The sequence below is a fragment of the Limulus polyphemus genome, unplaced genomic scaffold (genome assembly GCF_000517525.1).
Source record: "Limulus polyphemus unplaced genomic scaffold, Limulus_polyphemus-2.1.2 Scaffold178, whole genome shotgun sequence".
In the NCBI taxonomy this organism is placed as follows: Eukaryota; Metazoa; Arthropoda; class Merostomata; order Xiphosura; family Limulidae; genus Limulus; species Limulus polyphemus.
This window is the reverse complement of record NW_013665788.1, coordinates 382,153-397,411: the sequence shown is the minus strand read 5'-3', so window position 1 is coordinate 397,411 and position 15,259 is coordinate 382,153. Positions and strand designations below refer to the sequence as shown.

The following is a 15,259-nucleotide window of genomic DNA, read 5'->3' as shown; positions in this document are numbered from 1 at the left end:
TTTGTGGCTACAGAGGCGTTGTTCCTTTTTGTTATTCAAACAGCATTACATGCCAAATGTGTGTCTTATCGTGTGCCATCACTATAAGGGATTAGAGTATATTTAACTGTACACATTATATAGGCTACACTAACGTGACGTTTAGGCGGTTCGTTTAACTATTATACGTGACGTAGGTTTTTTGGGGGTTGGTTAATGAAAGTGTTCCTAAACGCGTCATTAATTTCTTGACGACCTAATATAAGTACTACCATAATATTGGTATGTGGCGCTAAGCGATTAACATGCTTAGGTTATCATTAAAACATCTCAAAACGTTAACTCTTTAAAATAGCGTTTATTAACTCTTTATCTAACCATAGTATAAGTGAGAGCTTTTAGAAGATGTTTTAGTTTTTGTTATATTTTTTTTGCCTTCAGTTGTTCATTACTAAATATGTATATTAAATCAGCATATCTTATTACAACAACGGGTATTCCATACACAGCAATTTTCAATTAATATAGAAATTATTTGTTTCACTGTGGCATATAGCAACGACAACAATATAAAATTTAGTAAGAAAAAATTAACTGTTAAATAATTATAGTTGTGTAACCATCTTCTTCTTTACAGTAAAGAGAAAGTTTCGGTAAAATTTCCTGATTGATTTTAATGTAAGACATTGTGTGATATAATTTACCAAGCAGTTGTACGAAATATATACTCACATGATGATAAACGAGAAATGTTGCAGGTGTTTTAAACTTCATTTCCTAGGTGTCCAGAATATACCTTTTCATTATGATATGCTTTGTAATTGATAGTTGTATAGGTGTATGAAGTGTAGATGTACTTGGTAAAATTTAATTTATGCAGATAAAAGGCCCTTCTGATGCTATTTGTTGTTGTTCTTCAGATTGGTGAGAACTGTTTTCATTATATATGCCTATACCTGTTACTGTTCATTATATATACCTATATCTGTTACTGTTCATTATATATGCCCATACCTGTTACTGTTGTATGTATATACCTGATTTTATACAAGATGACCTGAGAATTGTTTGTTTGTAGTTAAGCACAAAGCTACACTATGGGCTATCTGTGTTCTGCCCACCACGGGTATCGAAACCCAGTTTCTAGCGTTGTAAGTCCGCAAACATCCAACTGTGCCACTGGAGTGGCGGTTTGCCTGAGTAATTATGGTTGAAAGCAAACGTACATTATATGAAACATGAACACGTGATGCTTCATAGAAGTTGAAAATAAAAATAACAACCTATCTTAGCTTCTACTACTAATTATGAATAGTACCTATAATTTGTAAAAGCCTAATTTACCTCCAGTAATATAAAATACATTTTTATACATATCGTGACCACTGATAAAACTAAGTGCAAACATATAGTTGCACTTTTGCTCTGATGCGTGTGTTAGCAATAGAAAAACATGTACGCCAAGCCAAAACTCTACATAAAACTGTTGAGCACTTTTATAGATGTGAGTGATAATTTGAAATTTAAAGAAATCCATAAGAATGCGAATACAAGAATCTCTAACTAAAAATCATCGAAGAGCACATTGATCAAAAGTTTCATTTAAATACTTATAGATGTGTTTAATATCATATGCATATATATATATATATATATATATCAATACTTTAAAATATGTCGAACACAAAACAAAGTTCTTTACCATGTGACAAAATTCATATGTATTATGAACATCTATAGAACGTTTTTGCGTGGGCTCACGCCCAGTAAAGTTGTCTATAGCTAATCGTTATGTTCTTCCTTGTTTCTGTTTTATGTTGTTGTTGTTTTTATGTGTCACAATAAGCATTAGGTTTTGTGTTATTCAACTGAGTAGTATATTGACTCATGTAATGCTACATGAACTCATATTTCAGCCATGTTGTTTTATAAGTTTCTAGTCAAATTTAAGTGTAACTCGTTGATACAAAAAAAAAGGGGGGAAAGCCAGCAAGCTTAATCCTCTTCTTGTTTGCGCTGACACCAAAATGAACTTGACCCCCAATGGCTCAGCGCTTCTTTGGGCTTATGAGGCTAAAAAATCGAGTTTCGATACCCGTGGTAGGCACAGCACAAATAGCCCATGGTGTAGCCTTGTGCTTAACAACAAACAAACAAACAAACAATTTATATATTCTCAACTCTGATCTCACTATTCTCTCTCTCTCTTTTCCCTAAGAGTAAAAAAAAATCGTGCATAGTGACGCTCAGACAACAATGTAATAATCATAACTTTAAAATAAAATGTATGCGAAGTATTTGTTTTAACCTGATCATCTGGAACACATGGAAAGCTTTCTTATGCAAAATTGTTAGTTTACACTTAAATATCACATATAGCAGATAACAACAAAGCGAGATTCAATAGAGAATGTCCGCAAACACACCTATGTATTTTTAGTAATCAATAAATTTAAAAATATACAGCGACATTAATAAATAAATGTACAAATAGATTGCGACTTCTTCCACAGAACAGGAGGAAAGATCAAGCAGCTATTTGTCTGTTAATACTGTTGCGTCATCAAGATCACGTGACTATTCTCACGCCCTCTACTTTCTAGAACTATCCTGTACTTTGGCGAATGCTCTAGCATTTACTAGATATAGGGTAGTTTGGTATATAAAAGAGGGTGACAACGTAACGGTAATGTAATGTGTGTGTAGATAGTGAGTAATTGAACTGCAGTCAGAAGTATTGTTGACATAGCGTTTGTTATACTGTTACGTTTCCGTTTGTTAATTAACTTTCCGTAACTTCGTTCCGACGAAACTTTAGCGACACAAGTCTTTACTTAATAAAACTGGTTTATTCTTTCCGAATACAACTTTACGATACACTTATTTTCAACAATCGCTCCTGGATAACATGAACAAACAAATCGTTGCTACAACTATATGACAAAACAAGCATTGTGACTTATATTAGCCAATTAAAGTAAAACATTATACGTGTTATAATAGCTTTTCATCTATAGTTAATATTAAGTGATGAACTGCTTTTTACCCAGAAAAGTTTAAAACACAACAAGAACAAACAAATCGTTGCTAAAACTATATGACAAATCTGAATAAAGCTATATATTAAGAAATATAAATCATGAAGCAAAGAACATTCATTCTCTTGTTTTATTCAGTGTTCCAGCAAAACTATATTAATGGGCACACAATGCCTAACAATTAAAAGCAGTGGGCGAATACTCTGTCTTTACGTTCATATACTCAGTATTTGCGAATTTCGCATAATTACAAGCATAGGCGGATTAATGAACAATCTAACCAAGCTATATCTTGCCCTGCGCCCCCACAAAAAAAAAAAGGGCCCCAGAGAGTCAACAAAAACTTTTCTATTATTCAATGACTGTGATTGCTGTTCATAATTCATAATTTCAGTTTTCTGCTTTTTTCATGAATAGACCAGTTTCAGGTTACTATCTATAAATAGACAGATCAGACTCGTAGCCATGAAGTTTATGTGCGGTTGGCTCAATATCTTGGAAGGCTTATTTTAGTTACTTTAGCTCTTTTAGATCAGATGTTTGATCATTGTTCTTGTTCATGGACCCCTTATGGAGACGAAATCATAATCATTTTTAAAATTTTATCTAATATAATTTTTAATTCTGTTAAAATATGAAGATGTTCTATAAATATATTATATACGAATAAATATCTTGTTCTATTAATACCGCTTTTTTTGCCTAATTTGTAATGTTCAACATGCAAATACTATTTGTATATCTATAATTCTGTAATATAATATATATATATATATAGGTGTCTTTGCTCTATCTTAGATTCCCCCTCGGGTTTTGATGCTAGTTCTCTAACATAACGTTAGTTGCCTTTTTTACTAGCTAAAATTATGTTTCATTTGTACTTCCGGTAGTCCTGAAATGAATTACCTAACATTTTGAACCTCTCTTTCACTGACCCCTAGTTCACATTGAGCTCTGTTCATCTACGTGTACAGTGGCTGCAACAGTCTCTCTTAAACACGTTATAAACCGCCCTCCTGTCGATCCAGTGATGTGTGAAGTATCGTATAACCGCTAGAAAAAGTTGTTCAGCCGACAAACAAGCTCAATACACTTTGTGCTAATTTGTTTAAAGCAATTGTAAGTTACAATACTAAACTTTTACCACAGTTATTCTTGATCAGGGCGGGATTAAGCTCTCGAAGGGCAGGTATTTAGACTACGTTGTTATTTTTTTTTCCAACAAAAACACAGAATAGTTAACGTTGTATTTACGTGGTGGTAATAACTAACGAACTCGAGTTTTCCAGATTTCATAAACACTGGTTTATTCATGGTATTAAAATTTAATTGAAAAGAGCAGACAGATAATACTTTGACGACTAACTATTTTCAAATTGTACGGAAGGATATTAGTCATGAAACTTACAGGATTTAATTCAAGGGATTAAAATAGTCAAGAGTACAAAAAAAAAGTTTAAAATTACTGGCAGATCTAATAAGTAAAAACAGTGCTTCAATCTACTTATTTAGTTCAAAGAATCATGGTAAATGAGTTTGGGAAGACAGACCGAAGACTAAGTCTGAAAGTGCTTTTAGAGGTAATACGAAGACCGTATTCACGCTAAGAGGATCGATTTTAAGCAATTAATTATATGATTAGCGTATGTTAAATATAAGAATAACACTATAAGAACTTAAAGTAAAACTGTAGACAGTTAAAATAACAGCATAATTACATTTTACCCTCAAATTACTCATTTCTATACCGTTCACTACCGGTAAAGTTTATATACTGCATGATATTTTTTTGATAATACTTTGTCTATACCAGTTACAACACTCAGTGTAAAGAACAGGTCCAATTCATCCATTTTTAAAACCCCAGCAGTAAATAGTGGCATTAATTGCAATATAACGGTAACAGTATTTACAACTATCTTGTGTGGCTCACATTTCGTTACCGAAGTACTTTATAACCAACAAAGTCAGGGACCCACAAACAACTGCCGTGCATAAGTTGTTAAGAAAATACATTTAAAAAAGTCGATGGAGTAAATCGATAATGTAATTTTATAAGACAACAACAATCATGACTCCGAATAGTATGAAAACACTACTTAAAAAACGATGTTCATAAAACTGGGGTTTCTTCTTTAAAATCCAGTATTAAAAGTTAGGACTCTGAAGTGCTTCTATATTTTTCATAAGTATCAAAATATACACGACCCTCCAATATATCTACAGAATTAGAACGTAATGGTAATCTTGGTATTGAACTTGATTTATTGTACATAGATTTTACAAGAATAGTATATAAATAGTTAAAATTTACATTTTACGCATCAAAAATTATAAAACTGCTTAATTAACTGAATATAAGATTAGTAGACACTTACAAATAATGACAAAAAGAGTAAAATAAGGCGTAAAACAGGTTCAGTAAAGTTGGTTTTGCGAATGGTTTTTATGAGATCTAACTGAATTTGTATGAAAATTTCATATGCCTATCATATTGATAATAATAAAAAGTTCTTATGATGCATGCATTTTAAGGAAGAAAATATCTACTACTATAAGTAAGGCTTAGAAAAGGATTAGAGATTTACCGAAAAAAATTGAATCCAAGAAACAGGCAGTAATGAGAATAATGTAATGTAACAAAAATGAAAATATAAACTCCCTACCCTTGTTATTAATGAAGACGTGTTGTAGGTATTAGATTCTGAAGAAAACAAACATACCATCTGCTTGTTGTTTTTTTATCTATTTACTTGAAATAATGTACAAACTGTGTTCCACACGTTTTTGCAACTGGTAATATTATTCATGAACTGGTCAAAGATTGGCCTTTTCGCTATTATTTAACATACACGTTTTGGAAATACTTAAAAGTGCAAAGGAATCAAACATTTATATAAGTTTTCGTAATATTATGAATACAGTACTATATGTGGAGAAGATGTGAAATTATAGAAGCCGATAGCAGTCACATGTTTAATTTAAATTTCCCGATATGTATGGAGATGTACATTTCAAACTATATAATCTTAGAAATAATATGTATCGTATTTTTAAACAAATTTCTTTAACCTATTTATCCACCAAATTGCTTGTGAGTCTATGCTGCTTACAGGATCCATGATGACATATAAGTTAGACAAAACATTTAAACAAAAGTGTCATCAATATTGCAATTAATTCAACTAATTACTCAATACGATGCAATAATGGCGACCAAACGATTTTGAAAGATATACAAATCAAATCGGTAATTAGAGATTAAGTGTAAAAAAAAACAAAAAACAAATTTGTTAACTTAATAATTTGTGTTAGACCTTTGTCTTTAAACATATGAATTTATCTTTCGAGATATCTTGTAGTGTTAGTTTGATCAAAAACTGCTTACATGTATCGGATTTCTTTGTCTATATAGAAACGTAAAAATCAAGATCAAATTGATGCCAGGCACGATAAAATCAGTGCTTGCAAGAAAATAATGACTACATCTTACCTAAGATTTTGTTCATCCAATCTGCCAAATCTTCTTTCAATGGTATCAGATTTTCTTCCTGTCTTTTGGCTATTTGAAACTTAAAATCATCCCACATCTGCTCGTCCGACATAGTCTTACACTGTTCTTTTCCTGCCATTTACAACTGTCTTGTTCCACTGCCCATGGAGTCTAGAAAACAATTGATATAGCAATGTTACATTAAGAAAATAATAGAGATTCATCCTACTTCTTTATTATTTATTAGCATATTAAACTGAAAAAAGAAGGAAAACATAATTTCGTAAAATTCATTTGGATCTCTTCAAAAGAGAGTAACATTTCTATGGACGAAAAATTATCTGTTGGCATTACTCTAACACTTTATGATCAGAAAGATGTTTTACTCTCCTACTAATAATTTTGCTGGAGGTATGACTTACATCATTATTATATTCGGCGGGCCCCTAGCGGGATCCAGGAGCTGAGCCCCTGATGGGAGGCCAAGAGGGAAGCTCTAGACTTTTAATAATTTTAGCAATATTTTAAGTCTTAATACCACTAAGTTACGGCTTAAAGTGCCGATTTTCTTTGTGAAATTTTCCGTGGACAAAGAACGGCCTTTAACAATCAACAGTATCATTTTGAGAAAAGAAAAAAACGTAAACATCTGCTCATTTAATTGGATAATTTATTGAAAATTTAAACACATTGTCAATAATTATTTTAAAGAGTTCAGTAATGCAGAATGGTGATAACTAAACGAAACATGCTTTACGTGTTTTTATTATTTCACTGAAGTCAATTCTCCCTGCAAGTTCGCTCTCAATACTAATGATGTATAGGTCATTCAGTCTTTCCTGTGTCATCGTGCTCCTCAAGAAGCTCTTGATGAGTTTTAGTTTGCTGAAAGATCTCTCAGCAGATGCTACTCTAACTGGCAATGTGCAGAATATTCGCAGTGCAATACGTGTGGAAAAAATGCCATCTAACTTGTACCTTTTTATTGTTTTTAAAAGTTGATATGGCCCCATATCTTCACCAAAGTTTGATGCATGTATTGCCTTAAGGTGTCCCGTTTCCTCTCGCATGGATTCTGAGAGATCGTCCACTAATCTTGCGCATGCAAGTTTGAGTTCCTCTTCTGTCATGCTTTGATATTGCCACAGAACGCAGAACAATCTATTAATTGTGTTTGCAGCGTCAAGCCGCTTTGACACTCCGTCAATCACCGAATCTATAACAACAATGAAGACATTCCGTTTGAATTCAGATTCAGGCTCATCAGAGTTTAAAGTTGGGGTATTTTTTATGAACCCTTGGGCACGCACGGGCCCCAGGGTAGTTGCCCCTTCGCCCCCCCCCTCTCGGTGGGGCTGAATTTGGGTAGATAGATATTATTACCAAACAAGTATGTATTGTATGACTAAAATTTACAACTTAAAATTCAAATAAAATATACCATTAAATACTAAAGGTGATAAAATCAGTAATCAGTACGTGAAAACAAATTTGAAAGAATAGGAATCATATGGCATGCAGGCATACCTACTCAATTACTCTTTATATTTTAAGAAGGTTTGGTACATATTGAGTATTTAGTCTTAATATAGAAGTCGATCAAAGGAGAAACTAAGTTTCACTCGCTCTATTTAGTCACAAATGAGTCATATGTGCTTTCCAATGATCTTTTCCACTGGCAAGTCAGGTGATACTCCAGGGATACAAAATCTCAGTCTGTAACAGCTTAACAACTTTTAAAACTTTTAATAACTTGCAACTTAACTTATAATTTTTAAGAACACATTTTTTAACATCACATCTTTCTCTCCAGTAAGACACTACACTTTACACTTGTCTTTAATATTTTATTTTGTTTTGAACTAAGGATTGTTTTATTGTGTGTCCAGTATTTTTCTTTGCACCAAACTCAGTCAAGTTAGATTTATGCGTTACAACATGTTTTCTGTTATCCTCGATTCCTACCTAATTACTTGATGAGAGAATAGTGAAACGGAGAAGAACACAATAATAAGTAATGCTAAGAATATTCTACAAAGGGTTTAAAAGGGTACTAGTTCCTTTCTGATTCAGTACAACTCACTACTGCACTAAGAAGAAAGGTATTTGATAACTTAAATCTGAACAGCACCCTATGTAATATATGGGTTAACTGGCCATATCAGAAACCACAAGGTTCGGGCATAGCAGCTCCCGAGAAAGGGCAACCAGTCAACAGCGCCCATCACCTACACGGCTACTCTTCATCGAATAATAGGGTTGACTGTCACTTTCACAATGCACTTACATACAGGAAAAAATACGAAAATAATAAAGTTAGAAAGAAAAGCAACATTTTCTGATAGCTCAAGTAAGAGGTAACAAACTTGTGACGAATCATTGACTGGACACTTTATTAGAAGTCTGATTTAATGTGATATGTAGACATATCATACTTTCTACCTGCTTTTATTAATATAAAATAATCTAAATTTTCTAAATCAATTTTTATTCAGTTTTAGCATAAAAATATTGAAGTTGTTTTTATATTTGGCTGTCTCTTTGTTGTTCTCTATAGCAGATAGTACCTACTTTGCAGGTGGAAATGTTGCTGCAACTCCACATTTAGTGTAGAAAGTAATGTCCATCACTTGCCAAGTGAATGATGTCTGCATGTTACAGCCCTCAAATGCTGTAAGAGAACGACCAGTCACGTGGTTAACACTCACCGTAAGTGAATAGGACCAAATATATCGGTTAGTATGAAGCTATAGTCTTATGTTCTTTTCTACTTGGTTTTAAAAGTGATTAGTTTGATAGAGATTTATCCCAAGAGAAAGAAAGCTGCCTACATATTCACTGATCCACTAGAAGCAATCCTGTGTCTATGCAAGTACGCACACATTGTTTTTTATGTTACATCACAGTACCCAGTCTGCTTATTTCTCACACACACCTTAAAACCAAGTTATTAGTTAAACACAGATAAATTTTCAAATTTTATTCACGAACCTCCAGTTATCAAGTGGACCTATATGATACTTGCGCGGAAATCGGTTTACCTCAGAATACCACACTAATAACAATTTGACCACTATTTTTCAAACTAACCATAACATGCCTAAATCGCCATAGATACAGGGGACAAGTAATCATCTGAAGCATCATATGATCATTATTTTACGTATATAGATAAATGAAGTATTTCACAGATTTGTGTATGGGAGGTTGTGAGGGCTCATCTAGTAGTTAGTCAACGTATAGGAAACATGTATGACGTTTTGTCATTTCGTTAGTCACAGATACAATACAATATTTGTATTTGAACCACTCATGTCTAAACATTTAAACAGAATGAAATAAAGGACTTAGAAATTGTAACGCTACTCTGTTCGCAATTTCGTTGTAGATACGTTCGTTAACTTTAGGTAAGAAAAACCATTTGAAGTCAACGTGAGACGCCATGACGTATTTTAATACATGCGTTTCAAGAATGTGGTTTTATACCACAGACGGGTGATTCACGATAGTGTCCATCTTACAGTAATATAATTTGGGAAAACGGATGTCTGTCCGTTGGGTTTGCATTTAGCTGAGCCGTTCCTTTTATTTTTTTTTTTCACGGTCAGCGCTACGTCAGAGTACGGTTATTCGATCATGTCCCTGATGGTGCAAGTATTGAAGATGCTGCTTACAAGGACGTTTTTTAAACAACTCTTTCAATATAACTTTGATAGTCCTTAGTTTTAGACCATGACGGAACAATAATATTTGGGAAAATGGATATTCATCCGACCGTTGCGTATGAATATAAAGAAAAGAATAAGAAATACGCAAAAAAATAATTATACGTATATGTGTAAGGCCGACTATGGGCGACTCGTATGGATGCATGCTAATTTTTGTATGTGTTCTTAAAATTTATCAAAAATTCTTTTTTTGCCGCAAAAATTTTAAATTGTAATTATCACGATTTTCTAAAAGATAATTTTTACAATGTGGTGTTTGTCGTTTCATACTAATAAAAAATATGTCAAAATTTTGTATTTTAAAGAAAACACACTTAAATAAACATGTTTAAACATGTTTTTATTTGAACTTCTAATAGGTTTCCTGTGAAATGATCTAAAATTTTGTCTACAAATTCATTACTTTGTTGAAATCTGAGAATTTAGTTTACAAGTGCAAAAACATGGAGGGCTAATTGAAACGTTTGCAGGAGGTGTGTTTTAAAGTCGTTCAGCTGTTATAAGTTCATAAACAGAGTTCATATTCACAATATCAACATTGCCAGAGATGGATTTTTAGTTTTGAAACAACTTTTAGAAAGAGCATATCTTAGTTGCTAAATATTCGATTAGGTAAGGATGGGAACTGAGTAAAATATACCGCTGTAGACGGTTGACATTTTCAGCTACAAGGAATTTATAACTAAGTATTCGGTTCATAGTAGCAACGTAAACGACGGGCAGCGAAGATTTTACTGTTTGTATTATTGGGGTTAATTGTTCATGTGGACACGAACAGTGTTTATTTCATTTCATATAAAAAAAAATTATTTTGTTTGTTTTTGAATTTCGCGCAAAGCTACACGAAGGCTATCTGCGCTCGCCGTCCCTAATTCAGCAGTGTAAGACTAGAGGGAAGGCAATAAAGCACCACCCACCGCCAACTCTTGGGCTACTCTTTTACCAACGAATAGTGGGATTGATCGTCACATTATAACGCCCCCACGGCTGAAAGGGCGAGCATGTTCGAACCCGCGACTCTCGGATTGCGAGTCGAGCGCCCTAACCTCCTGGCCATGCTGGGCCAAGAATTTAGTACTCATCTGTATAATTATAAATACAGTAGCAGATGTTTTTTGTAGAATCATTCTCGTAAGCCTAAGCTACACGCCAGTGGTCCCATGTAACTTTGATTGAGAGATTTAGGAACACACTCTGTTGTTGCAAATTTATCTTTAGAATTTTGATGTTATATGCAAAGCATTCCTAAGTTACCTTTACTGAATGAGTGAATAAGTCACTATATTAGTGCAATTTTCTTTGTAGTCCAAGTTATGAGCCAATATATTAATATGTTATTTTTCACTGAGAATATATATATATATATATATATGTTCCCGCCTGTCTGATTCAAAACCAAGCTGATGTTCTATGATTCCAGTGTAACATTCATTTCAACTCTTCTATTTATAATACAAATTGCTTTATAGGTAATGCGTTTAACAACGAATTCTAACCTGGAGATCTAAAACATTTTTTGTAGTTAATAGATACTCCATTTCTACAAACAGGATAACTCCTTATTTTATCAATGTATCAACTGGAAACTTGATATGAATTAAAAGGACTAGGTTGAGGTGGAAGGGCAAATGGGTGCCATTCCCTTCCAAGTCCTTAATCCAGCCCTGGGAAGGAAAGCTGTATATTCCAATATCCAAAATACTGACATGTAACTTTACACAGAATGTTTGCTAGTTAACTTATGAATTTAAAGCTCTACTAAGAAATAAAACAACAACAAAAAACTAATATTTTTCGTATTATAACTTTTTAGAAACGTGTATCACCCACATACTGATGTAATAATCAGACATCACCTGTTAACGAATTTTCATTATTCTACTTTAGGATTTGTTTATTTCTTGTTAAGTACAAAAGTACACAATGTACTATCGTGCTCTGCCAACCGCGGGTATCGAAACCCGATTTTTAGTGTTATAAGCCCTCAGGCGTACAGTTGAGCCACCAGAAGACTGAAGTTAAGTAATCAAATTCTTTAACATCCTGTACAAAGAATTGTAATACACTTTAGACATTAAAGTTCAAATTCGTTAACATCGTGTATCAAGAACTGTAATACGTTTTAGATATTAAAGTTCAAGTTCTTTAACATCCTGTATCAAGAACTGTAATATGCTTTAGATATTAAAGCTCCTTCGTATTCGATAATGAAAATTGGGTCTCACAAAAGTTAACTTTCTCCTCGGCGAATTTATTTATTTATTTGTTGTTGTTTTATTTGCTGAACTGACTGTAAATCACTTATATAAGTAAACTTTTAGAAGTGACAAGATATCTACAGGGCGTCCAGAAGTTAGGATAACAAAATGATTTTTTCGTGTTTTAATAGATGAAAGTCTTGAATCTCTCCTACAATGACTAATAATATTCTGTAACATCAACAGGAGTGCATTGAAACTTGTATGAATAGTGTATTATGCTTATGATTGTTCTTGTTTATAAAAGAAGGGCCCGGCATGGCCAGGTGGTTAGGAAGCTCGACTCGCGGGTTCGAATCCCCGTCACACCAAACATGCCCGCCCTTTCAGCCGTGGGGGCGTTATAATGTGACGGTCAATCCCACTATTCGTTGGTAAAAGAGTAGCCCAAGAGTTAACGATGGGTGGTGATGACTAGCTGCATTCCCTCTAGTCTTACACTGCTAAATTAGGGACGGCTAGCGCAGATAGCCCTCGTGTAGCTTTGCGCGAAAACAAACAAACAATTATAAGAGAAACGAAAGAGCATTCCCTGAGTTCCAATTGGTCACCATGGCATAATGTTATCCGACGCTGGAATCCGTAAAAACATTCATTTGATATGTAATTTTTCTTGGAAACAATGACAATTTTGATCATATTGTGTTGAACACAAAATACACTTCCTCTATAACTGTACTATTTTTAATCAGTAAATGATCGGCAAAACTGACCCTAATCTACACAGTTTAAATCACTCTCAGAGTCTCACCACGATGGTAATACATATTCAAGTATTTTGAAAGGTTACAAACACTCCCAACTCCGCTATTTATCAACACAATACAGAAACAGGACATCCGATTTCTCTCCCAGACTTTAAAATTCTTTCAATAGCCAAACATGATAATGAACTTCTTATAAAAGAAACATTATACATAAAATATCTTCTCCAGTCCCTAAATAACACACACAGTCTTCACTGGATTTAAACCTATTTTAATTGGTTTCAGTTATGCATCGGTTTTAATTTTCTCGTGTTATATTTGTATATTCGAATTGTTTATTTCTTATGTATATACGTCTGTTCTAATTACAAATATTGGTTGTTTGTTTTGTATCCATAGATTACTGATGATGGAATTCTGACGATTCCGAAACGTCTAATAAATCCTTCCTGTTATTACGTTCGTGTTTTGTTTTATCATTAAGCTACGTTTTCCGATAAAATATTTTATGAATGGGAAAATGAAGCTCTGAATTTTATACGCCAAATAAATTTCGTTAACCATTACGTTCTATCATAGACTACATGTTGGTAAATTAAGGATACTTTTGTAGTTTATGTGTACACTTTATTGGTGGAAGGTGAAGGCGATAAAAGTTTTATTTTTTAATACTGAATACTTATGCAGAAATCGTGTATCTACAAGTAAGTACGAGTGAGGACGACTTGTTTTTGTTACCTGTAAACATATAATTATTCTCAGTCAGGTATTGCCGGTTAAAATAGGCATTAGTTGTTTTTCCTGAATTGTGTGTTTGAAGGCTTTCAATTCTCAACTATGTTGAGTCATGTCAGGGGGTGTGGTGAGATCTTTTAACTTCAGGTTGCTATAGGGACGTATGCGTAGACGTGTTTATACAATTTCGGCTGTTTTCCTTTGTCTCAGGTGTTGTGCGTGATTTCTGAATAAATACCAATAAAACACAAAATCACTTCTATTGTATCTCATGTACTGTTAATGAACACTGACTTTTTTGTTTTAGTGAACATTTCCTTTTCACTTCTTTTTCCTTTTATCAAATTTGCATCACTTTCTTCTGTTCAAATTAAGCCCCAGTGAATATTTTGTCTTTATGTAAATTGTTCTGTTTGTATCAAATCTTTTCATCTTATACCCTCTCATTACCAATTCTTTCACTTTAACTGGGCTTATTCAATTACAAGTCCTGTATCGCCAGGTTTGAGTAGCACTCAAAGAAACAGACAAAAGGAAAGAAATTGTGTGAAATAAGAATTGGGTTTTAAAAAATCTACACCATATTTAATGTAGCAAATGTTAGGACTTTTGTTCAAATACATATTTGCTCAGACCTAACTGGACTATACGCTAATGTTGATTAAGTTGCTATAAAAAACATTAGTTCATAAGCAAATATTTGTTATTTGCACAGTCACTGATACAAGAAAATTATTCATTACCAAGGTAATCATGTGGGGTATTGTCTCCCGATGGAGAAGTGGTAAGTTTCAGGAGTTACAACGTTAACAACTGGAGTTCGATTTCCCGCGATGGATACAGTAGATAGCATACTGTGGCTTTGCTGTAAGTTAATAAAAAACTTGCCTACTGGGCGGTCTAGAAGTTCAAAAATATTTAAATGTAAAATCATACTCTATTCTGAAAATAAAGAATTATAAAAGATATGTAGATACGTGTTCGAAGCATGAGATAATGTTAAGTAATAAACAGAAGTAACTATTTAATATTAAGTATTGAGTAATACAACAACCAGTTATGTTTGTTTTAAATCAACTGATCATCCAAAGAATGGCATTTTGTAAGTGATATAAGACGTGAGAAGATGCAGAAAATGAATTGAACCCCTTCTTTTAAAGTTCTACCTCTTAAACGACTTTGGTGTTTATTGTTCGTTTCTTCCTCAATATTTGGCCCGGCATGACCAGTTGGTTAAGGCACTTGACTCGCAATCTGAGGGTCGCGGGTTCAAACATGCTCGCCCTTTCAGCCGTGGGGCCGTTATAATGTGACGGTCAAT

General features: G+C 33.4%; 1 protein-coding gene across 1 annotated transcript in view; it reads right to left on the bottom strand.

The window, feature by feature from the left end:
• Window positions 1–15,259, bottom strand: part of LOC106478073 (growth arrest-specific protein 2-like) — a 39,656-nt gene that overhangs the window by 13,667 nt on the left and 10,730 nt on the right. Inside the window, exon 2 of the mRNA XM_022381601.1 lies at window positions 6,511–6,681. Within this exon, the coding sequence (XP_022237309.1) occupies window positions 6,511–6,649 (139 nt within the window). The 5' untranslated portion in view covers window positions 6,650–6,681. The remainder of the gene's footprint in view (window positions 1–6,510; window positions 6,682–15,259) is intronic.